Source organism: Peromyscus californicus, unplaced genomic scaffold (genome assembly GCF_007827085.1).
Source record: "Peromyscus californicus insignis strain IS unplaced genomic scaffold, ASM782708v3 Scaffold_15__1_contigs__length_86483966, whole genome shotgun sequence".
NCBI classification, from domain to species: Eukaryota; Metazoa; Chordata; class Mammalia; order Rodentia; family Cricetidae; genus Peromyscus; species Peromyscus californicus.
The window spans coordinates 38,320,621-38,346,594 of record NW_026294447.1 but is presented as its reverse complement, the minus strand read 5'-3'; the positions used below and the strand labels follow the sequence as shown (position 1 = coordinate 38,346,594).

At 39.5% G+C, this 25,974-nt stretch overlaps 1 protein-coding gene across 28 annotated transcripts in view; it reads right to left on the bottom strand.

The window, feature by feature from the left end:
• Nrxn3 (neurexin 3) overlaps positions 1–25,974 on the bottom strand; it is a 1,637,399-nt gene that overhangs the window by 1,383,340 nt on the left and 228,085 nt on the right. Inside the window, exon 1 of one of the 28 annotated variants that reach the window (XM_052738665.1) lies at positions 7,196–7,368. The exons of the other annotated variants lie outside the window; for them this stretch is intronic. Within the exon in view, the coding sequence (XP_052594625.1) occupies positions 7,196–7,310 (115 nt within the window). The 5' untranslated portion in view covers positions 7,311–7,368. Of the gene's footprint in view, positions 1–7,195; positions 7,369–25,974 lie in introns of those variants that run through there. 28 annotated transcript variants of the gene reach the window in all.

The following is a 25,974-nucleotide window of genomic DNA, read 5'->3' as shown; positions in this document are numbered from 1 at the left end:
TGACCCTTTAATATAGTTCCTTATGTTGTGGTGACCCCCCAACGATAAAATTATTTTCATTGCTACTTCATAACTGTAATTTTCTACTGTTTTGAATTATACTTTAAATATCTGATATGCAGGATATCTAATATGCAACCCTTTTAAAAGGGTCATTTGACTCCCAAAAGGGTCATGACCCACAGGCTAAGAACCACTGCTACAATATTGGTCATCACTTGACAACTCTCCCATGAAGGACGTTACCACCTATTTCTAAGATATACTGAAGTCCCTGGGAATCAACTATTTCACTATTCTTACTCTATCTTTATAGCCATTGGTCTAGGCTAATTATTTCCCTGGGCACAATGACAGCTCTAGAAATAGACAGGCAACTTAATAGGACCAGCAATAGAACAATTCAGGGCTCTTTTACAAAAATTTCTTGGGAAAGAAATTCTCATGTCAACCCGCAGAGCAAGGCCTGGAGCTGTGGCATAAATCTTGTGATCATCAATAAGGTAGGAACAGAACCAGGTTGAAAGATGAAATCATGAAACATGAGTACATTGTAGAAGGCCTTGAGTCGAGCTGCATTTTACATCCAAAGCCACTCCGAGACTTTCTCCTTAGGGAAGCCTCTAAAACTCCTTTGGGACTTAAGGAAGTCTGGTTAGATTTCCCACCATTAAAAATGAAAATAGACCTTCCAGAGCACCATAAATACAAGGTCTCAAGGTCCCAATGTCTAGGAAAAATAGTAGGGAGGGAAGTCCACCTTCCTAATACTCGCCCTCTCTCTTTGTGGTATCCATTGACTGTTAGCCTTTCTGCCTCTGAGAAACTCAAGATCTGAGGAAAAGGCGCAGGCCCGTATCATTTTAAATATCATCTGCATTCCCAGGTTCTTTTCTTCCCATCTCAGAAACCGAACGTATGACTGCCGACAATATATAGATGTTAGGAACTTGGGCTTTTTCACAGAAATAGTTCAACCAAGTAAGAAAGAAGATGATGCTAAGTTCCAAAGGCAACTTTGGAGATGGTGGGCACAGTCAGGGTCACACATGTCTTTTCTGCTTTCAAACAGCCCACTCTTCCATCTACCTTCAAGGTGTCTTCTACATGGTTATTTGAAAAAAGTCATTTCTGAGTTCTGTACTCTTTGGCTTCTGAATTATTAACTCTTTGGCTTAGGAAAGGCACTAACAACACAAGGTCTCAGTGCCCTCTCTTACAAGATGAGGACGGGTCTCATGAAGCCGTTGTGTCAATGCAATGACTCACACCCAGCAAGTACAAAGAACAGTGACTGACTGGCATGTCATGAGGACTGTCTATGTTTTCATTTTCCATGGAATATTCTCATTCTCATGGGGCTGTGGGCCCCTTAGCGGTAGATGATATGACTTGCTTTTCTTCCTATGTGTAGACACTGTCCCAGTCCCCAGCCTTAAAAGCATGTGTTGAATGAATGAGAGATGCTTGGCAGGGGGCCTGTAAAACTATGCATACGGTTATATTTCATCTTGAAATATTAGGAATAGATTTGTAATGATGGAAATTGAAGTCCTGGTATAGGACTTTCTGGGACAGAATATTTGACCACCCTCATTTTGATGACTCCTATTAATACTTCAAAGTAAACACATTGGGTAGAAGCCATTCAAGGAACAACTCTCAACCTGAGAGGTACTGTCATCCTCAGAAACCTCCATCCTTAACCTGTCTTAGGGTCTAACTCCAAGCATTTTTTCCAGGCCTCCAGGATACAGTGAAGAAACCCAGCAGGAATTCTCATGCCCTCCTGCTTTGAATGCCATCACACTGGGGAGAATTTTCTGGGCATAGAGTTGTCCTGCAGTTCCTAAAATTTGACTCCTCTGAACTAGGACTCTTTTCCAATCCCCAGACTGCCATCAAGCTGACCATGAGCTGTGAGCTGCCGAGACTAGGTGTTTCTGTTTCCAGAGCAAATTCGTCCAGAGTAAATACACCTGTAAAGGGAAATTTACTATGGAGAAAATGAGGGGAAGGAAGCAGTTGAGATGGAGAAAGAGATTCACCTTCAGAGAAAGCAAGCATTTTCATGTGATTAAATCGCTCTACTATGTGGACTCACTAGTCCCAAGCAGTGTTAACAATTTCTTCTATTATCTTCTTGCTCTGACATAAGCTTGGGAGATCAGAAGTGTGAGCAGGTAATTCAATTGCCTCTGCTCCCTGCCAAGCTGTTAAGCAGGCACTTCTAGCATTGCTCAGGCTTAGATCAGGTTTCCCAGAGGCTGCCAACATGAGGCTGATAAAATGAGCCCTTGGAGAAGCAGGAGAAGAATGTGGGAAGACTGGGGGATGGCCTTCCGTGTGGAAGCAAACATGGTTGTCATGTACTTGTGAAACTATCTATGAGAAAGAAAGAAGTCAACCACAGATACATGGCATGCGGAAAGTAAGAGGACATCAATCTTTCCCATAATTACTCATAGAAATAACAATTTGGTATCTATCTCACAGACAGCAGAAAATTGGGAGCTCAGAGCCTGTTACCCTAACATTCACCTGTGTCACGACTTTATTCCACATTCACTCAACAACCATTTCTTGAGTATATCTTACATGTCTTTTTACAGTAAAAAGCTATGGCAGTCTGCATGCATGTGCATACACACACACACACACACACACACACACACACACACACACACTCCCATGGACCTGAAAGAAATAAGGAAAGTTGTTGGTATTTTAAAGGGGGGGGGTGGTCTTTCAGCGTGAAGTAGGATAAAAGGGAGTGATGGGGTGAATATTTTCACAATACATCACATACATGTATAAAATTGTCAAAAATTAAATTAAAAAATTTTAAAAGCTCAGTGAGGCAGAACACAGCATTGGAACACTGAAGATGAATAAGGTGGTATGGGTTTAAGAGGGATTTGGATATAAAATTAATAAGACTTGCTTGACTGGTGAGATGTGTAAAGGAAGCCCAGGGGTGCCAAAAGGCAGAAAGGAAAGGGGAGAAGCCATGTTAACTAGGATTATTCCCAGACATGACTCAGGACGTTGTGGTCACTCACACGGGGATGCAGCACCAAGTGAGGAAAGCTGGGGGATCAATTCAGTACGGCACTCAAAGGGTCAACGTCCAGGACTCCAAATGCCTCCACAAATTCAGGCTGTAATTCTATCAACCATTGAGTCTCCTTCAGCCCTTTGCACCTGCTACATCTAATTTGACTCAAACAGGCAGAAACAGCCTTCCAAAGCACAACCCTGGATGCTCTGCTAGAATAACAAAGCTTGACAGTAAAATAATTCTTCCTGGAGAAAGAAGACAGCGAGATAAACCTGTGTTGAGGGCTCAGTCTCAGAAATTAAAGAAACCTGTACAGAGTCCAACCAGGGAACTGTCTACACAGGACACAGACTAAAGCCATATGTCTTGATTACTTCCAGCACAGAATCCTTTCTTCTTACCTATAATGCTTCTCTAGGAAAGAAGGAGGAGGAAGAGTAGAGGAAGAGGGTGGAGGAGGAAAGAAGAACTCTATGTTTTTGAGAACCAAATACAACTGCCTACTCCTGACTTCAGAAGCCCTTGGGAAAATATAGGCATTGGTTAGTAGAGGGAGAGGGAGACATAAGTGTCTATAGCCTTAGGACCATGCATCAGGTTCTCAAGCCCTGGGGCCCTCTCTTTATCTTTATATGAACAGTGGTATGCCAAGTTATGCCAAAATAGGTTGCCAGGGCATGGCAAGATTACTAAGGTCCAGACCTTGTGTGGCTTCAGAGAGAGAGAAGGCATCTTGGGAGCATTCATGGGAAGGATAGTCAATCATTTCCAGTGATATGAACCCAATCTGTTGGCAACATTGAATTCTAACTCATTATTCAAAAGACCTCTGGGGTCTGAGATGGAGCTATCCAGCTGTGGCAATATAACTTTAGGGTCAGATACTCTGGTAAGTAGACTTTTCTGGCTTCTTGACTCTCCTGATCCAGCCCTCCCTCTACCCCAACTGTTCATCTGAGATTTCTGTTCCCACTACTACACCCAACACAGTTCTCTGCTGGAGGATGACAAGGGGCTACCAAGAATCCGTTCTCCTTTTTCCTATCTTGCTTTCCCTCTGGAGAAATTTCTTTTCCATTAATTTCAATTATATTCTTTAGGAATTTCCCACTAACATAGCTGAGGCCAATAAGAAAAAAAGCAAGCACTAGAATTCGTGTGTGTGTGTGTGTGTGTGTGTGTGTGTGTGTGTGTGTGTGTGTGTGAATACTGCAGTAATCCTACGTCTTTGGTGCTGGAGGGTCTAGACCAGTGGTTCTCAACCTTTGGGTCGTGACCTCTTTGGTGGTTGAACAACTCCTTCATGGGAGTCACCTAAGACCATCGGAAAACATAGATATTTACATTATGATTCATAACAGTAGCAAAATTTCAGTGATGAAGTAGCACCAAAGATAGTTCTGTGGTTGGGGATCACCACAACATGAGGAACTGAACTAAAGGGTCACAGAATTAGGAAGGTTAAGGACTACTGCTGTAGAGGGTAGTAGGCAGAACCTAACGATAAAGCCAACACAGCAAGTGACAAGAGACAGAAAAATCCAGACCAGGGTGATATTAACCTCACTAACATGAACCCCAAACCACCACCTTTATTGTTTAAAACACTTTCGGTTGTACTTTTGTTATCTATCAGTCCTTCCAGGCCCACTTTCATTTATACTCTTTCATGGGGTACTTGCCTTGACAAATTTGGCAGCCCCAAACCTGCGCCATCTCATAAAAGAATCAAGTCTGAATGTGACTTTCTGCAGACACTTGCAATGCACTTAAAGTAAACATTTTCAATCTGGATTCCTCCATTCACTGGCTGTGTGATTTTAGGAAAGGTGTGTATAAAAAGCATGACTCTCAGTTTCCTCATCTGTGAAACAGGACAAAACTTTCTATCCTGAGAGAAATAAATGAGATAATGTAACAGAATTCCCTAGATGGGCAGTAGAGAAACCTACTTGGGGAAAAAGTGGACGAGTATTGGGGCTGGGAATGTGGCTCAGTTAGTAGGGTGCTTGACTATCATGCAGGAAGCCCTGGGTTTGATCAGTCCCCAACACTGCATTCAGCAGGTATGGTGGCACATGTCTGTAGTCCCAGTGCCCAGGAGATGAAGGGAAAGGGGTTAAAAGTCTCAGTCTCAGGCCATCCTTGGCTAGACAGGGAGTTGGAAACCATCCTAGGCTACATGAAATCCTGTATCAGAGAAGGAGGGAGAGAGGGGGGAGGTAGGGAGGGAGGACATGGTATTCACTCTCTGAGTATGCCAAGAACTCTATTGAGTCAATATTTTTGTGTGGGTTGAGTGAATGAATACGATCCACGCCATCTCTAAGTCAGAGGTGCAAACATGAGCCAAGCTCAGTCTGTCTAGTATGTAAAGCATCTGTCCACATCCCCCTTGGCTCTCAGACAGCCTCCCAGCCTTCAGAATTGCAGGAACTTATAAGGTACCTGGAACACACAACTCCATCCCCAGCATCCTCTATAAAATAGACTCAAGCTCCAGGCAGCCTATGTAGCTTGTAGGTACACTACAGCCCATGGTAAACACTCTGAACCGAGGAGGCTGTGATCAGTGGTAATAGAATATTTTAGTAGCTGAGAAAATAATAGAATATTTTATTAAGCAAGATAGAAAGGGAGACCATGTACTTTCTGATTCTGTTTCAAAAAGTGGTGGGTAGGAAGTCAAGCACCGCAGAGCAGCTCTCAGAGAAAAGTCCAGCCTAAGGAATGGGGAAGAGTCACCCAATCATCTCCTTTATTGCCTCCCAGAGGCGAAACATTCGGTCACCATGCATTACCCAATTGCCTGTGTGATGGTTACCTGCCCTCTGATTATTTTTTTCCATTAAGATGCAAAGAAGGCAAAGCCACCCATCTACTTCTTACCCTGTTTGCAGCATCAAGCAAGATGCTGGCAGAAGGGAGAGTTGAAATGAATGTTTAAATGAAAATTAAGTATAGCCTTTCATTTCAGCACCCATGTCGCCACAGAAACATGCAAGACCAACTACTGGATGAAAGCTATAGATTTTTTTTTCATTTTTATATCCGGTGATATTAACTTCCAGGAAATCTGTCTCATCGCTGACCTGAAACCCTATGGAACTATATAGTTAACGATGATATAAAGGGAAAGAAGGGGGGAGGAATGCTTGTGAATCAAATAATTCCACTGGAAGGGATTATTCTATGATTCAGCAGAACATATTTCTTCATAACTCCAATGTGCATTTTGTTCCCTTCTAAGTAAAACATGGTGTTTCAATTTTATCTTACCCCAAAGTAAGAGATTTTTGATACTACTAGTCCATCAACATGCATTTACTGAGTACTCACTATGATCTAAGTACTGCATTGAATGATGCATAGTCCCTGGCCTCCAACTAAATTAGTACCATCCTAGTTACTGTATTATTACTCCTACCAAATTCTACAGCAGTAGACTTGTCATTTCCCTCATCACAGTTTCCAGTTCCCTCATCCCTGCCTCTCGCCTGGACACCCCCTCCCCACAACGAAGCCAACCCAGGTGCCTCTGGAAATTAGGAGGCTGCAGACAACATCTGGTACACTAAGGGAATGTGTTTGTCTCAGCCCTGCTCAAAATAGTATCTGACAAGCCTGAATCACACAAGTTCTAAAAAACTCACAAGAAATAACCTAAGAAATCTATAGCTGCCTCCTCCAATTTCACTCCCTGTCTGGCTGCTTATTGACTTCTGTAGCCTGTATTGACAACGTGCAACCCTGCTTCTGTCTGCCTGCTCTCATGCAGCGGTAACCAAAAACAGGGGGTGGGGGAAAGAACATCCCAGTTATGATTCATGCCTGAGACCCTGTTCTCGAGCCAGGTACCAGCCTACAGGCAGAATTTCCAAGAAAAAAAAGATGTAAGATTTGTTAGAAAATGCCAGGGTCCCCTTCCTTCTTTCTGTTCACCTCCCCCCTCCTCCTCTTCCCTCAGGGCCACGTACTTCATCTGGCTCCCTCAAACCTCCGCTCCTTCCCTCTTTAAGCTCCCAAATTCTACTTTTGCACTAAGAAAACACATCCACTCTAAAGAGGATGGGGGAGAACAAGCCCCATCACAGCTCACAAACCTTCTGCTTTAAGGTGAGCTGAAAGACTTACCTGCCGAGCCTGAGTTAATTTCACTGCAGAAACGGAAGTGCAGAGTACAGATCCCTGGAAAAGCATAACCTCGGGAGTAGGGGGCTAAAAGCAGTGAAGAGAGGGGCCACCACATTCCCCAAGCCCTCCAGTGCTGTGTCTCTGCCGGAGCCAGCGATTGATAATCTCACTAACACCTACCACAGTGTGCAGGAAGCTGCCTTCTTCCTAACTAACACCGCCCTCAGTGTTCGTGATGTTGCAACTCTTCTCTCACCCTTCAAATCTTAGTGCAGCACTGGCAATTAGAAACCTGCACACATCTGGGACCTGGGACAGGGTGCTTTGTGCATACAATGGGAGCTTCGGCCAGCAGAGGAGAAGACTCTCAGCAGCTTGCTCCTCTCCCCGGGGATTGACTTCAATCTGCAGGCTTGTGTCATGATAAACCTATCCCCTTTCTTACTGTGAATCACCAGCTCAGGAAGTCACATGGACTCAAGATTCCCAGAATGAGCGCTCTGTTTGGGGAAATACCAGGGATATCTACTCCCCTATTAGCCACAACCCTGAAATAACTGCTGTGATCAGAATGCATGACTAGAGAGGACAGTTTGAAAAGCTGAGTTGTCACTGCAGTGAGCCAAGTAGAAGGCAGAGCAAAAGACAGGAGTCTATGGCAACAGTTACCTCAGTTCCTTTCTTCCTATTGGTCCGTTCTCAGGTGAAAGGCAGTTGCAAATACCTGGATATTCTGAAGTAAATGCAGGGGTCCCGAAACCATTTATGTCAGACCTATATAGAAGCCCTAAGTCACCCAATGCTAGGTTAGATGAAACACTGAAGGATATTTTTAGATTGAACCTGCCATCCATTGCCATCTATTTATTCCTGTCTTAGACAAGAAGCAGAAATGAGGGGGTAGAACATTATATATGGAGCTGTCATTCTGTGATATGAACAAAGATAGACTCAGTTATCACCTATAAACCTCTCACAAAGACAGGGTATCATCTCCAGTTGTTTCTTAATTGTGTTAACTTTACTAATAATAGAAGTGGTTGAGCTTTATGCTATTGTAGGTACAGTTCACAGAATTTCCCATGCTTTACATCATCTAATATCCCATTATTTTTATTAGGTATGCATTATTGGTTATTGTCTTACTTAGACTTTCTTTTTTTTTTTTTTTAAAGATTTATTTATTTATTATGTATACAGCATGTATGGCTGCAGGCCAGAAGAGGGCATCAGATCTCGTTACAGATGGTTGTGAGTCACCATGTGGTTGCTGGGAATTGAACTCAGGACCTCTGGAAGAGCAGTCAGTGGTCTTAACCTCTGAGCCATTTCTCCAGCCTTACTTAGACTTTCTATTGCTATGATGAAACACCATGACCAAAGAAACTTAGGGAGGAAAGGTTATATTTGCCTTTTACTTCCATATCTTAAAGGATATCAGGACAGGAACTCAAATAGGGCAGGTACCTGGAGGCAGGAGCTGATGCACAGGCCATGGAGGGGTGCTGCCTACTGGCTTTCTCCCCATGGCTTGCTCAGCCTGCTTTTTATAGAACCCAGGACCACCAACCCAGGGATGGCACCACGCACAATGGGTTGGGCCCTCCCCATCAATCATAATTAAGAAAATGCCTTACAAGTTTGCCTACAGCCCAACCTAATGGAGGCAATTTCTCAATTAAGACTCCTTCCTCTCTGATGACTCTAGCTTGTGTCAAGTTGACATAAAACTAGCCAGAACAGTTATTTTCCCAAATGTCAGAAATGAGTGCACAGGGTTTTGGAGACACTAGGTCTATCCATGATCATAGGGTACTAAGGATGTTTCAGAATTGGAAAGTCACATAGCTACCATTTCAGACTCTTTAACTGTCAGGCTTTACCTCATTGAACATATGTGCATAGTAAACCACTAAGTCCTTTCTATGTTTTATATTTAAAATCTACAGGGATTTGTGTGTGGACCAACTTTAAGTCAGCCCTATGCTGTATAAAAGACTTGTTAAGGAACATACTCACAGGCTTGAGATCAAAAAGGAACAAGCAAGTTCCTCATAATAACAAACTACTTTAAAACACTTGGAATTGAACCTTCTTGATGAAAATTCATATAAATACAAATTTCCTATGAACCATCATATATATTCAACAAATGGATCAATTAACCCACTTAAAAATTGCTGTCCTCATTGATAAAGGTTCTCACTGTTGAATGTGAGGTTTTTAAAATTCTAAGCCATTATTTACTCTGACTTTTTACTAATTCAGACCTTTCTGGCTACCAAGTGGAAAGTCCTGCTTATAAGCCTTTTCTTCAAAATGTTAGCTTATTCATACTCACAATGTCCTCAGGGTCGACAGAAAGCACCACATCCCTCATCTTATCAATATTCAGAAGAACATGCATTGATTGTAAGCAGGTCAGTGGTGCAGAGCACACAGCGCACGGTGTATAATAAACCATGCCACACACAGAACTTCATCATCCATCCAGCGATTCATCACTCACTACGTGCTTTAAGACAGAAACACCATTTTAACGGGTCCAGTGCCTCCTTTAAACTGCTGTGGTATTAGAATCTAGCAACTAGAGATATAGTCCAGGTTCTACAACTTACCACTCTTACCTAATTGAGACCTTAAAATTTTTCAAAACTAATCACCTATGAATGATGAATATGCTGTGCTGTTCTCTTGTTCTGGGTATTGCTCTTGAACTATGTTGATTTGCTCACCTGATGAGTTGGAGTTAAGTGTGAGTTACGAATTTAATCTTCATGTGTGCCAGTTAACTTTACGCTAGTTAAAAAGTGGTCCGCTGCCAGATACAGGCTGTTTGTGCAAGCCAAAGGACATGAAAGTCTGCCTTTGTTTTGATTTTCAAGCTTGTGTCCCACCAAAATCCATGTTGAAATGTAATCCCCATTTTGGTTGTATTAACCTTTGAAAAGTGACTAAGCCACAAGAGCTCCACTCTCAGGAATGGATTAGCATCTTATAAAAGAGGATCAGAGGATGATGTTGTAATAATTGTGGCCTTCACCAGACACTGACTGTACTAGTAACTTAATGTTGGACTTCCTAGTATCAGAACTGTGGTATGCAAATTTCTGTTGTTTATAAATTACCCAGGTGGCTACAAAAGTCTCTCAGTAGTAGAGTGTGTCTCTGAAGCCCTGGGGATTAATCTCCAGCACCATAAACAATCTAGACCCATACAGTTTTATAATAGTACAAATGGACAGACAACTTTAATCATCAGACTGGGAAAAGGGACAATGCAAACTAGAGCAAGGTGAGGATGAATCATGACAACCCATCACTAGTCATCACAGAGCAGCTGGTATAAGATCCTAGCCTTGCAGTCAAGGGGAGGTGGGGGTGGGAGAAGAGGAGGAGGAAGAGAAGTCAGAGGCCAGAATTTATAATAATTCCACAGCTGTGGTATCTAACTAAATAGTGATAGAAGTTCTCATCCACAGAGTATGAGAACTATAAAGACAATGCCGTACCCTGTAAATCTTAACTGCATCCATCAAGTCAGCCTATTATGTACCATCAAGGAATCTGTCATTTATCATACATTTATCAAATACCTCATCAAAACTTTTTCAAAACAAGGGTATAGACTTCCACTTCAGGGAAGACAGCAAGACTTAGTTGCCCCTGTCCCTTCTACTAAATCTAAGCATTAATTGTTAATGGAGGTGTGTGACATCTCTAACTTCAGTTGGTTTTGTTGTCAAAACATTCATATATAGTATACTATCTTCTTCGTAGATTAATGCTTTTGTCATATAATAATTCTCCCTATATCTGCTAACTTTTTTAATCTGAAGTCTAATTTATTTGAAACTAGCAGTGCTACTCAAGATTTCTTTCCATTTACATTTCCATGATGTATTGTCTTATAATTTTACTTTTACCTTATTCATGTCATTTTATTAGAAGTAACTGCTTTATATAGGCATATGGTTGGGTCATGTTTTTCAATAGAGCTTGCCATTCTTTTATTTTATGTATGAGGGCTTTACATTTCATAATATTAGAGAATATGTGTACTGCTTATTGTTTCACACCCCAACAACAGATAGGACAATGAGACAAAAAAAAAAAAAAAGAATACAGAACAATTCCATCAACCAAACAGAAACCCAACAATTGAAAAGAAATGATACCATAGAGAATGTGTTTTCTAGATAGACACTTAATTAAATTAGAAAGAAAGAAGTAAAGCAATTAAAAAGAATTTTGAACAAATCAAGATACACCAAAATAATACATGAAACAAAAAAAGGCTCAAGAAAAATAAATAATATACTACAATGAAGGAAAATAAATACATAACATAAAATGTGTGACATACCAAAGAAAGTAATCCTAAGAAGGAAATTTATTTTTATAAGCATATATTAATACTATGGGTTTAGTATGACATATATGACATATAGCATTCATATATGCATACAATGTGTTTTGACCATATTTACCCAATACACTCTCTTGTAGCCTTCCACTGATCCCCATTTTCTTCCAAAGAGTCTTCCTTCTACTTCCTGACTTATTTATTTATGTATTTGCTTATTTATTTAGGCATTTCAATGAGTTTAATTAGATGGCTTACAGGAATCTGAGTGAGATGTTATTTACAGGAGCATGGGCAACTTACCAGTGACCACCCCACTAAAGAAAATGTCCAGAAAAGGAAATGTATAATACTAATTGCAAATCACATATCTCACATCAATAATGTAAATTAAAAAAAAATAAAATGGGGGTCAGTGGAAGTGGAGGGATATAAAGGAGAGTACCAGGGGTAAATATGGTCAAAATGTATTATATGCATATATGAAATACCATACTAAATCATCATACTTCAATGAGGCAAAGACAGTATGTCTAACAATTAAAAATAAATTCCAAGGAGAGGAAAGAATAAAGAGAAAACCAGCAACTAATGCAAGTAAAAGCAGAAAGTTATTCTAGAAAATGTATGAAACAACAAAAACAGTTCCTTCAAGAATCAATATAATTGAAACGCCTCTTTCAAGACTGACAAAGAGGAAGGAAGCAAATGGCCAATAGTAAGAATGAGAAAAGAGATGGCAAGATGACCCTGGAAGATGCCAAAAGGAAAAATAAATGAATATTACAAGCAATTTTAACACATTATTTTGACAATTTAAGTGAAATCTTAAATACATACTAATAGTCAGAAACCATCCCTTGCTATTACAAAGTCGTTTGCCTATCAAGTAACATACCTCTTAGGAACTCATGTTCCTAATTAAAAGACTACCCAGGACAGACCTGGTAATCATACTCTGATGGTTACAGCAGAAAGTTCCCCCACAGAATTTTAAAAAGAACGAATGTTAATTCCACAAAATAACTTCCAAACAATAGGGGAGAAGGGAATATTGTACAAGCTATTTTGATGAGACTAACATTCCTCTGATATTAAAATGAGACAGAGACAGCATAAAAAAGAAAAAAATATAATCTAAAAAATAATCCTATATAATTATAGATGCAAAAGTCCTGGCAAAATATTAGTAAATAGAATTTAGTAATAAATACAACAAATCATATGCCATGGATAATAAACTGGGATTTATTCTAAGTGTGCAAGTTGTTTGCATATTAAAAACTCTATATATGCAATCCAATATGAGCCCGGACAAGAGCTGAGATCACTCAGTCATCTCAATTGAACAGAAAAGGCACTTACCAAAATCTAACACCCATTCATAATTTCAAAACGTTTTCAAAACTACAAAAATAGGGGTAAATTTCCTCATCTTAATAGACTTCTAAAATTAACTTCACAACACCACTCCTTAAAATCAAGAACAAGGCAAGAACATTCATGTTATTATTAAGCATGGTGTTGGAAGTTCTATCCAGGGAAATAAGGCAGACAGAGAAAAAAGAAAAGACAAGAAATGAAATGCAAGGCATGACAAGTATAAAAGAGAGAAGGGAAAGGGTAAAAGGAAAAGAGAAAAGAATACAGAATTTAAAGCTATATAAAACTATCCATATTTGCAGACAATGTGACTCCTAACTAGAAAATTACATACGAGTTTAGCAACATATCACAGAAGACAAAATATGCACGTAGATACTAATTATATTTCCATAATGTAGTGGGATTTGCTCCACCCATGACCTTGGGTTATAGGACCCAAAGGAGGCGGTGCTTCCTGCCATTGTATGTGACCTCTGATAAGGGGTTGGAGAAGAGTCACATGCCCTCTCTCCCTGCTCCTGCCTACAAGGTGAATTTGCTCCCAGTCAGATCAGAGGACGACTTCTGCTGTATAATTCGTTCTGTAATCATGAGTGTATTTCCTCGATTTATATCTTAATAAATTCTGTTACCCATTTAATAGACTCACATGGATTGATTGTAATACCATATACAAACAGTGAACATACAAATAGCAAAAAAAAAAAACATCATTTTTAACTGCTGAAAAGCATTAAGAATTTGTATATAACTTTATCTAACGGGACTCATATGCTGGAAAACACATGATACTGATGAAAATGGTCAAAGACACTCTTAATACATTGAGACATACTATGTTCATGGAGTAAAAACCCAACACACTAAACATTTCAGTTATCACAAATTAGTATTCAAGTTTAATGTGATGTCTGTTGACATCTGAGTAACATTTGTTATAGATACAAACTTTAAAATAGTTACAGGATGGAAAAAGTAGAGTACCTAAAACAATATTGAAAATAATACTGAAACAAAGAACATCAATCCACCTGATTTCAAACCTTATTGTATAACTATAGTAATAAAGACTGTAGGCCAATGTTGCAGGAAGAGACACAGGAATGTATGACTGAAAAATTAGACCAAATCAAATACATTCAACTAATTTTTTAACAGAGGAATGGAAGTATTCTGTGGAGAAAATAAGCTTTACAACTTCAGTAGGGGAACAATGCCCACCCAACTTCTCAGACAAAAACTGAACTTCAGCCTAAGTGTCATATTTTCACTAAAATTATCTCCAAGTGCATCATGGACTTAAAAAGAAAAATGTAGAAATGTAACATATTTAGGAACAAAACATAAGTAAGACTCTTGAAGATGCTACATCTGGCACAGAGTTCTTGACAAGAAAACCTGATTACTAGAAGAAACGTTGATCGAGTGGTCTGCATTGAAATGATACTCTTCTCAAAAGGCTGTGTGAAGAGGATGAAAAGACAAGCCACAGAATGGGACAATGCATGTGCAAGTCACGCATTTAACAAAGTACCAGAAAGAACTCTCAGTTCAACATTTTTTAAATTCATCAAGGTCTTGTGAAGAGCCGACAAAGCATTTCACTAAAGACAGCATAGAAATGGCAAATAAGTACAAGGAAACACATTCCACATCACTAGTGACCGAAGAAAAGTGTATGGAAACCAGAGACTACAATGAGATTTCACTGCACCCTGTCACAGTGCTATAATAAGATAGGAATGCAAACAGGTAAAATGCCATGACTTTGAGGTTTACAGCATGCACCCTCCAGGAACTGCTGTCAGGACCTCTGAAAAAACACTTCCATTGTTTCATTTTAAAAATTAATATGCAATTAATAGCAATTGCACTACTGGGTGTTCATATGAGAAAGTGTGCCTGAACATTTGCAGCAGTTTTTTTTATAATATTCAGATATGGAAATAATGCTGGTATCCTTCACTGGGGGAATGGCTGGATAACAGCATTATTTATTTTACTGAATGAATAAAGCTAAAACTGAAGTTTTAGCTGACACTTGCTTAAGACATGATTTCTCTTATGCAGCATTTTGCAATAACAGAATTACAGAAATGGAGGGTGGATTGGTACTCTGCAGGGCTTAAGTGGGAAATGAGGTTTAAGGGAAGTAGGTGTGTCTAAAACAGGCAACTCGAGAAAGCCTTGTGGTACTCTCTGCCTTTACTCTTCTGCCTTCCCTGGGATTACACAGCCACTTTGTTAGACATTACTATAAAGGAACATGGGTAAAGGATATTTTGAAACTCAGGTATTATTTCTCATAACTGCATTCAGAGATACAATTCTTGCAAAATAAAACATTGAATTTTTTTAAGTAAACAAAAAAGTTCACACATTTTCCCTCATTGTTCCAGATGTTGAACTTTTCCCTTGCATTCTCTGTAGTGGCCCTGCCATTTCCAAGATCAGTCACCAAATGATGGTCTTTTTTCATTAGACCACTGAAGTTAGGGCTCTGAAAATCAGAACTTCTAGCATGATTGGTCCTTGGACTCTCAAAGGTAAAAATAATCCAATCTATCCTTCCTTCATCTATTTTAGAATGCTCTAAAGATTACAACTATACTTGTGTTGAACAAGATTGATTTAATACTTAGCCTTGCCTTACCACAAAAGTAAATCATCTCTCTACATTTTTACTTCAAATGCTAAGGTATCTTACTTAACAAAATATTATTCTTTTATCCCTTGTGAATAACTTTTGACCTGAAACAAACTAGTAGGTACCTGATATTAAATAACTGTATTTTACTTTACTTTCTAACTTCAAGGGTGTTCTTGCACGAATCTGTAATGCAAAATGACCGCTTTCTCCAGGATGACACTTGTTTATAAAATGAAGAAACTATTACAGATAACAATGATGATAGCTACCATGAAGTATAATACACAGGATAATCATAACATTAAATCAATAACTAAGTAATACTTATTGATCACTGTCAAGCAGCCTGTACCATCTCACTTATGCCTGGGTATATTACAAAAAATTGCTTTGTTCATTGTCATTTACAGGCTCACGGAGTTAACTTTCCTAAAACACAGGTTGCACAGATTCAAATCTAGATTCTCTGCCTATACAGCCTATAATCTTAGATACTATATTAGCATTCTTGTTTCCTTTAAATCTAAAAAGTCAACCATTCTATTCTATCAGAAACATCACAGCATGGAATTTCTGCCATCAGGAGGAGGGGATCATATGTCCATGACTTCAGCTTTGGGCCAGGACCATTAGAGCAGGTGCATTGTAACTGTAATCAGTAAGCAGCAGAGTTAATGCACACATTTCAGTGAACCCAGACATTCAGGAGTGCCAAGCCTTATGTGTTAACATCTTCACAGTGGAGCCCTGGGTAGCTGAACCATCCCTAAGTCTTGTGGCATAGTTTTGTGTGTTTATCAGTGTAAACACCCAGTGGCATCTTCAAAGTCTTAGCTCTTGAAAACTCACCACCAAACTCCACCTCTTATTAGTGGATCTTTGCGATGCTCTCATTGTCGTTCCTGCTTCCTTTGTCCCCTCTTTTCCTGTTTGTTCACATCCACTCTCCCATGGCTCTTGGCTCCCCCCCCAGGTGCTTCCCTTCATCAGAGTCCTTTTTCACACCCCTAAATTCATCAGTCTTATACAGTGTGAAGGAAGAAAAACTCCTGCACCGAGAGAAATTATATCCCTTCTTTCTGAGAGTGAAAATTATTAGAAATGTTTTTCCCTATCCTTGCTTGGTATGAAAATAGTTTTTAATGCATTAGGTTTCATGTAATCGGTTTCTTGTACATTCTGAGTATATCAGAAAATACACATGACTTTCTTTAAAAGCCTGTTTTTCTTTTCTATCTTCTTCTCTTCTTCATGAGCACACACACTTAGCCATATACACAGGAGCACTTGTTTTTTCTTGCAGATATTTTAGGGGTGTCTTCCTGCCTGCCTCTCCTTCAACCCTGCCCAGTTACAGCGAACTACACAGCTCCCTGCTGTGTGCATAAGAGCTCATCCCAGACCATAGGAAGTGAAGGCCATTACCTCTTACCAGGACCTGACAGAGTTTCCAAACTGTCACAAAAATAAACAACCAAACAGAAGCTTGTGTGTTCTCTGCAGGACAGTGTCTGTCCTTGTGGAGATATGGTTATTCAATTTTTCAAAAATCCATAAAAGCTCCACTTTAGTTCCCTTTAAGTGCTCTATGAGCACAGGGTCCACACCTGCCACAGAGAAGGGTCACCCACCTCTTTCAGATATGCTCACACACTTAAGGAATTAACCTCCTTAGTGACCTTGGTTGCGTTTCATGAGCTCACACTCTTTGGACCTTCTTCCATCAAAGTGTCTCAAAGGCTCCAATCGTAGGCCTCTGATAATCCAGACACGGCTTCTATTAGCCTGGGTCGATGGAGAGGAATAGTGAAAAGGTAGTCACAAACAGAACTGTGGCTCACCTGCAACACTCAACCAACAATGAAAAGATTTTCTCTCAAGTGGTAGATTACCATGACAGTGCTTATTCTGTGTAGGCTAATGGTGTATACTGGTAACTCCCAACTGTTCATAGCTATAGAGAGAAGCTGGACCAGAAAAAAAAAATGCTTGTCATTCAACAGCTAGTGAGAAGGCCAGCTGAAGATCTGGGAGCTCTGTCCTGGCCTCACATTGCAAGGAAGAAGACAGAGATGCAATAAGCTAGACAAAGGTCCTGTGTGAAATATGTGGTATCTCAAAGAGGATGATTTCCTAGACCTTTAACACTGGTGTCCTGTAAACTCGGATTCCTGTTGCAAATATTTTAGGTCAGGAGTTGGCAAGCTTTCTATAAAGTGTAATGTAAATGTGTTTAGGCCTTGTAGCTCCTTAATCTCTGTCATAGCTACTCAACATTGCCACTGTGAAGAAATTATGTAATAGAGGAAAAATCAACAAATGAGTGTCTCTATATTCTAATCAAACTTTATTTGTAAAAGTAAGCGGTCAACTGCATTAGGAGTGTGGGTTATGGTTTAACAAACCTTGTGCTAGAATCATCACAATAAAGATCAGCAAGCACCTGAAGTTTTAAAACCATATGCACAGAAAAAAAAAGAATAATGAAGGATGGCTTTCTGTCGTAGGTATCAGTCTGTACTACAAAAAGATAATAACTTAAATTATGTAATACTATTACAAGTAGCACCAAAAGAGTGACTGAGTACAGAAGAGAATTTAGGATCTACCCAGGCTTAGGAAACAGAGAGAACAACAAAGCCAGTGACAGAGAAGAGGGGTCTCTAGTAAACTGTACTGCTAAAGTTCGCAACTTGAAAAACAAAAGGATATAATATAGTACTTTGTGTCAGAACTCAGTTTTATAAAATTCTTTAATTAAAAAAATAAGAAAGAAAGATAGACATTCAATACCTGTGTTTTTAAACAAAGAAAAAGTCATGGGAGGAATCACCATAAGTCAATAAACTTTAAGAAAAATAACCTGCTTCTGGAAAATATACAAACAAAATTAAGGCAAAAATGTTTTAAGTGTTACAATATTATTTGCAACACAAAATGACAGTAATAGTAAGTAACAAAATGTCCATCAAAATGATAAGGGGAAATACAGTGCTGGTGGGAATATGAACTAGTACAGCCACGAGGGATGCCAGCAGGCAAGTTCCACCCAAAACAAAAAATAGAACTACCATATGGCCCAGCTATACTACTTCTGGGAATATACCCAAATGAATCTAAATCAGCATGCCACCAGAGGTACCAGCACATCCATGTTTATTGTGCGACTATACTCCACAATCAAGAGATAAAATCAGCCTAGGTGTTCATTAGCAGATGAATGAGTAAATAAAATATGGTGTACATACACAATTCAGCCATTCTAAAGGAAATTACATCATTTGTAGAAAACTGAGTAGAATGGGAGAGTATCATGTTAAGTGAAATAAGCCACACCAAAAGACAAAAAATCACTTTTTTTCTCATATGTGTAACCTGGGATATTAACACACACATATAACATAAAAATAGAGGTGCTGTTTAAGAAGAAGAGTCTAGCAGGGTAAGGAGACTGTACTGGGGAATGAACATGCTCAAAATATGTGATATACTTAAACAAGATGACATGATAAAAGTCATGTCTTTGTACAAGGCGTATGTACTAATTAATGAATTATAATGAAGAATTTAAATCCTCAAGAGAAAATGATAGGTGCATGGGACAAAGGAAAAGGACAATATTCATGCTACAGGGAGTGAAAATTTCAAAGACAAAACCATGCTTCTCAATACTAACAAAGGCTAACAGAAGCCGATACTGCCACCTGCACTATGCAGCTAAGTGTAAGTTGCAAAAGCAATATTTTATAGATACCAAGACTATTACTGATTCTTATACCTTCCCATCAAGTAATTTCACTACTAGCACTTGATAGTAAAGAGGCAAAACAGTGACTTGTGTAACCAGATGTATACATCGCATCATTTGCAATAGGAAAAAAATATAGACTATCTGTAGAAAAGAGGAACCAAGTAAAATGTGGTACATTAACACTGAAGAATATTATTCAGCCATTACAATTATATCTTCTAGCAATTTAATGGCCAGGGAAGACAAATTAAGAAGAATGGCAAAATGTAGTTATTTCTAGGTTGATGATGTTTTGACTTTTTAGTATCTCTCTATGATTTCTACATACTCTGCACCCAAGCCAGCAAAATCTTTCTGTAACAAGTCGGGTAGTAAATGTTTCAGCTTTTGCATGACATGGTCTCTGCTGGAAACACTCAGGTTACCACTGAATAAGAAAACAGCCAACAATATGGGTACAAATGGGCATGGCTGTGTTCCAGTTAAACTTCATTTATATAAATCTCTGGGTATTCTGTTCTATAAGGACATGGATTAATTTTCATAAGAAGAAAAAGAAAAGCTGGTGTCTATTATCAAAGTGCTTTTAATAAATTACACTCACTAATGTCTATCACAACCCTGTCTGTTTGCCTATGTTCACACCACATGCCTGTATTCACACCCCATGCCTGTATTCACACTCCATGCCTGTATTCACACCCCATGCCTGTATTCACACCCCATAGCTGTCTCCTCTCTACCTCTTACTGGTCCCATTCTTCTTCCCAAATACTGCCCCTTCTAGTGACATCACAATTTTATCCCTTCAATTTCAGAACTCAAGGTATGATGTTGGTTTTTCAATCACCCAAAAATAACAAGAATTAACAATCAATGGTCATTAATATCTTTTAATATCAATGGACTCAATTTGCCTATAAAAAGACACAGGCTAACAGAATGGGTAGGGAAACAGGATCCATCCTTTTGCTGCATACAAGAAATATATCTCAACCTCAAAGACAGACATTACCTCAGAGACAAAGGTTGGGAAAAAATTTTCCAAATCCAATGGACCTAAGAAACAAGCTGGTATAGCTATCCTAATATCTAACAAAATAGACTTCAAACTAAAATTAATCAAAAGAGATGGAGAAGGACATTTCATATTCATCACAGGAAAAATCCATCACGATGAAGTCTCAACTCTGAATATTTATGCCCCAAACACAAGGGTACCTACATTTGTAAAAGAAACATTACTAAAGTTTAAATCACACATCAAACCCCACACACTAATAGTGGGAAACTTCAACACCCCACTCTCACCACTAGACAGATCTTCCAGACAGAAACTCAACAGAAATAAGGGAACTAACAGATGTTATGACTCAAATGGACCTAACAGACATCTATAGAACATTTCACCCAAACACAAATATACATTCTTCTCAGCACCCCATGGAACCGTATCCAAAACTGGCCACATACTCGGTAACAAAGCAAATCTCCACAGATACAAAAAATTGGAATAAACCCCCGTAACTTACAAAAATTTGGAATAAACCCCTGTAACTTAGTGGACCACCATGGCTTAAGGTTAGAATTCAACAACAACACAAAGCCTACAACCTGGTGGAAACTGAACAATGCTCAACTGAATCATCACTGAGTAAAAGAGAAATAAAGACATTACAACACTATTTTGAGTTTCACTGATGCACCCTATATTGTATTGTAACTGTGGCCAAAAGATCCTTGCATTTGGAATTGACAAACCAAGTTTGGTCTACCCCTTACTTCTTGGATGACCTCAGACTTTAACTAGAGAGCATTTTTCTTCACCTGCAAAATAACAATAGTGATAGTTATCCCACCAGGTCAACGAAGTCATAGAAGGAAGTGTCTAGCCCTGGGCTGACAGATATCGAACAGTTATTAGAGATCGGTGGCTTTTTACTTTGAAGGCTACTGGATGAGTTGGCTTTGAAAGGCATCTATACTTTAATAAGGAAGAAGGATTTAGGAGGGGTAGAAAAAGCCTAGAAGCTTTCTACTCTATACACAACATCAAGTGACCTGAAAATGTGGCTCTCACAAATTATTTTCTCCCCATAGTCCAAATAATTCAAACAGGAATAAAATACATAAAAACATAAAGCCACATTGTAAATGCTAGGATCCCAGGACAGCAGGCCACGGCTCACCAGCATCCTCCTCCTACTCCTTCAGCATCGTTATTGAATTTGAGGATGCTCTGGGATGGGAGCAGAGAATCAAAATCAGCAAGCAAGTATGTAAGATAGTAAGAAAAATCTGTCTCTTAAAAAATTTGCCAAGAATCATCTGTGTCAGGACTAACTGCCTTCTGGTAAAGGGTTTGGAATCTAAATGTCCCTAAAGGTCATATGCTAAAGGTTTGTTCCCAAATTTGATGCTATGGTGAGGTTGTAGGACCTTCTAAAGGTAGGGTATGGTGGGGGCATAGATCATTTGTGGCTTGCCTTGAAACTGATACTGAGATTTTACCCCTTTCCCTGTTCTCCTTCTGTTTTCTAGGGACCACAGGTTCACTTTGTTTCACCATGTTCCCTCTGCTTTGGTTTTTCTACCTCACCACAGACTCCCAAAGCATAGCAATCAACCATAGGTTGAAACTTCTGTAGCAGTGAAACTAAGTGAATCCTTCCATTTCAGTTGATCATCTCGGGTATTTTAGGGAAACAACTGAAAGTTTTATAAGACACTTTCATTCCCAGGGGAGAAGTCACTTGTACCACAGTCTTGTCCATAAGCCCTCAACCATGCAATGAATTACACTTCACACATAACCAGTGCTTTCCAGTCACTATTTAAGACCCTGGAAACAGCCCCATGAAGAATGCAGGTCAGGTGCTATCGAGGTCTTTATGCAAAGGAGGGAAACAGGATTCCAAAAGGTTAAGTCACATATTTGAGGTCACATGGGGTCTTGTAACAGAGTGCTCTTCTTATTCAATATTCAAGACCACCTTCTGCCCCATGGCCTCACTTTCAGCACAACTCTGGAAGATTAGGAAGCTAACCTGAAGGGAATCAAATTATATGATGTATCTTTTTTTGATGAAGAAAGGAAAGAAAGTAGGCAATGCCATTTTAGCAACATTACATATAGTATAAAATAATACAGTGGGACTATGAATTAAAAGGTGAGTACAGCCATGAACCTCAAAAGGCATATATGACCAAAGAAGGGCAATGAACATACTACCAGGCTCAGAGGCTAAAACCCAGGATTCAAATTCTGGCTCTGCCCTTCAAAGGTTTTGTGACATGTATTACTTACATATTCTAGACCTTAGCTTGCTCATCCATCACACAAGAATGAGCATATCTGCCCTGAAGATGATGTGTTCTATAAACACACACAAGGCTTCCCTGTGCTAGAGGCAGAACACGTAGATTTACAGTTGAACTAATCCCTGTGAAACACCGTAAGCTCTCTCCTAGTTCTTTTAGTGAGATGCCACAGGCTACGTTATTCCCCCATCATTCCTTTAAAGCTTCCTCACACACATACAGCCTCAAAGAATCTCAGGGGTAGAGTGTTTGCCTGGAGAGTTTGAAGCCCTCTGTTTGATTAGCCAGAACTACCAAAAAGAAAAAGAGAAAACAAAAACCAAAAAAAAAAAAAAAATCGAAGAAACAAACTGTTTATCCAGGAACACAATCAAGCCAGTTTTATCTGCCCACTTGGCACTACTTTTGAATCAATGTCTATGGAGACCATTGAATTTGGAAAGCAAACTTTAAAATTGATTTGTTTTTTTTTCTTACACTTATCTTTTAAATTACAACAAAGAGGAAGAGGAAGAAAAAGACAATTTTAGGGTAAAACACTCAATTAATTCTGGAAATCAAACATAATGAACTGAATATAGATCTGTCTGGCTACTGTAGCTATTTCTGTCTGCCCCCATCTATCTATCCATCCATTATTCTCCCCTGTCTCTCTTTAGGAAGACAGGCAGATACTGAAAATGGGGCGTTTTTTTTTCTTTCTTTCTTTCTTTTTCTTTTTTTTGCTGGTGAATAAGAAGTCTAATTAACTTAGAGATCTACAGAGATAGACTGAACAGTCAGAAGCAGAGCGGTGTTTTTCAGTTGTCTGTCAAGTTCCTAAATGGCCACCATAGTTAAAAGGCAATGTGTAATCTAAGGATTTGCTTAGCTCACCCTGCAAATTCCGCCCTGACCTTGGGATCTCAACAACATTTACCATGTATCATCTTGTGGATGTCATTAAACAGAGATTGTAGTAAAAGGATTGATAAAAGTATATTATCAGGGCAGGAGAGATGGTTCAATTATTAAAAGCACCTGCTGCTCTTTCAGAGGACCTGGGTTCAGTTCCCAGCACCTACATGATGGCTCACAACTATTTTTAACTTCAGTGCCAGTGGATTGAACACCCTCTTCTGGCCTCCATGGACACCAAGCATGCATGTGGTGTATTAACATACACATAGGCAAACACTTGTACATATAAAATAATAAACCTTTATTTTAAAAGTATATTGTCATCTACCTTATAAGAATGCCTTGTGTATAGCACAGAGAAATAGGAGAGCTGATCCTCAGAAGTTTTAAATGAAATCTGTTACTGATTTGAACATCTGTTCTGATCCAAGCAGTGAATAATGCCCCATGTGAGTGGCCAGAAGAATGACCACTCCATCTTCTATCAGAGTATTTTCCAGTCACTGGTCTTCTGTCCCTGGAGGAATGAGGCACATCCATCATCAGAAAGGGAAAGAGGTCCTCTATAAGTTCCGGCAATATGGGGTCTTAGATTTATAGCTGTGCTGGCTCATTGAATTCCAAGTCAATAAAAAGCTATTTTTAATACTATTAATTTGGATTTTTGTGCTGACTTGATAATCTTTTTAATTAACTTAATTACTTTTAGATGAAAATATGTTCATTTTAATAACTTTTGTGACTGTGAAAGTTATAAATATATGTGTGTGTTGCTTAAAGTTCAGAAAAGAAGTTTTTAAAAAAATTCAAAGTTCCCTTAGTTCCCATAATCCAAAACTATCTCGTTAGCATGTTGCTTTCTCACCTTCTGGTTTGTGTGTGTGTGTGTGTGTGTGTGTGTGTGTGTGTGTGTGTGTGTGTAAGTATAAACTACATGGTATCAATAAAATACACTGTTGTTAGAAGGTGAGAACTCCTCAGTTCTTTAGAGATTTCTCTGGCCACTCAGTATGTGAAGTGACCATTAGTGTACAAAGAGCAAGTAAACAGAAAATATCAGCCTTTCAAGACCTTTTATTTTCATTCAATCTTTTTTTTTTTTTTTTTTTTTTTTTTTTTTTTTTTTTTTTTGGTTTTTCGAGACAGGGTTTCTCTGTGTAGCTTTGCGCCTTTCCTGGAACTCACTTTGTAGACCAGGCTGGCCTCGAACTCACAGAGATCCGCCTGGCTCTGCCTCCCGAGTGCTGGGATTAAAGGCGTGCGCCACATTCAATCTTTTTTTAAAGACTTAATTCACTTTATTTTTCCTATATAAAAACCCTTCCTTATGTGGTAGCCACCACTGGAGCCTGGTTCCTCTGGAGACTCTGGTGAAGGTTTTACAAGATACTCAGTGAATTCCTGACAGGGAGACTTAATGAACACAGTCTCTTTCCAGAGGTCCGTAGTCAAATGGCTGCAGGTCTTGGAGACGGCATCAAATGTGGCCTCTTTGCCCAGGACGGCAGTGCAGCTCCTGGCTGGTGTATAGCAGTCATACATGCTAGGCAGTGGCAGCCACTGCTTGGATGCAGGAGCAGAGACAATTCCAGTGCCTCTGGAAGCAGGGATGAGGCACACCAGCACAGAGCTACAGTGCCCTGTCACCTTGCAGGGAGCAGTGGGAGCTTGCCGGTCTTTTGTCCCCATTAGCCTCTCTACACAGGGATGATAGAAAGTTTGGCTAAGATGATGGCCCCTTGGATGGCAGTGGCTACCTCCTTGGAGAACTTCACACCAAGACCACAATTGTAGTCCCCAAATAGCGACAAAAGCCTTGAACCTGGTTCAATGGCCAACAAGTCTACTTCTGCACTGGTATGACTTTTAGAACCTCATCCTTTACTGATGCTCCCAGGAAAAGGTGGATAATCTCAGATTCCTTGATGGGCAGAGCGAATGGGTAGATCTCCTCCAGGGACTTGATCTTCATGTCCTTGACCAGGCAGCCCAGCTTGGTGACAGGGGTCCACTCCTTGCCTTTGGCTTTACCTCTACAAGTCCTGTGCCCTTGACCATGGCCACAGCCTTGATCACAACCATAACCACGGCCCTGGCCCCTAAGGCAGTTGCTGAACCCTCCAGTGGAAACCACCACAGCCTCCTAAGCCCGGGCCCAGGATCATCCATGCCCTCCTGCTGCACCTGCATCATTTCCTGTTTAGTGTTTTCCTGAAGAAAAAGCCATTCGATCTTGTAAAATGATACTAAATCAAGTTTAACCAAAATTTCTAATTTATGCACTCTGAACCAAGTCTTAAAGCAGAAGCAGAATGACAGGTAAATTAAGCAGTATTCTCAATCTGTACATTATGGAATTACCAAATGATTGAAGACACCTGAGCAATTTCAGAACCCAGTGGTTT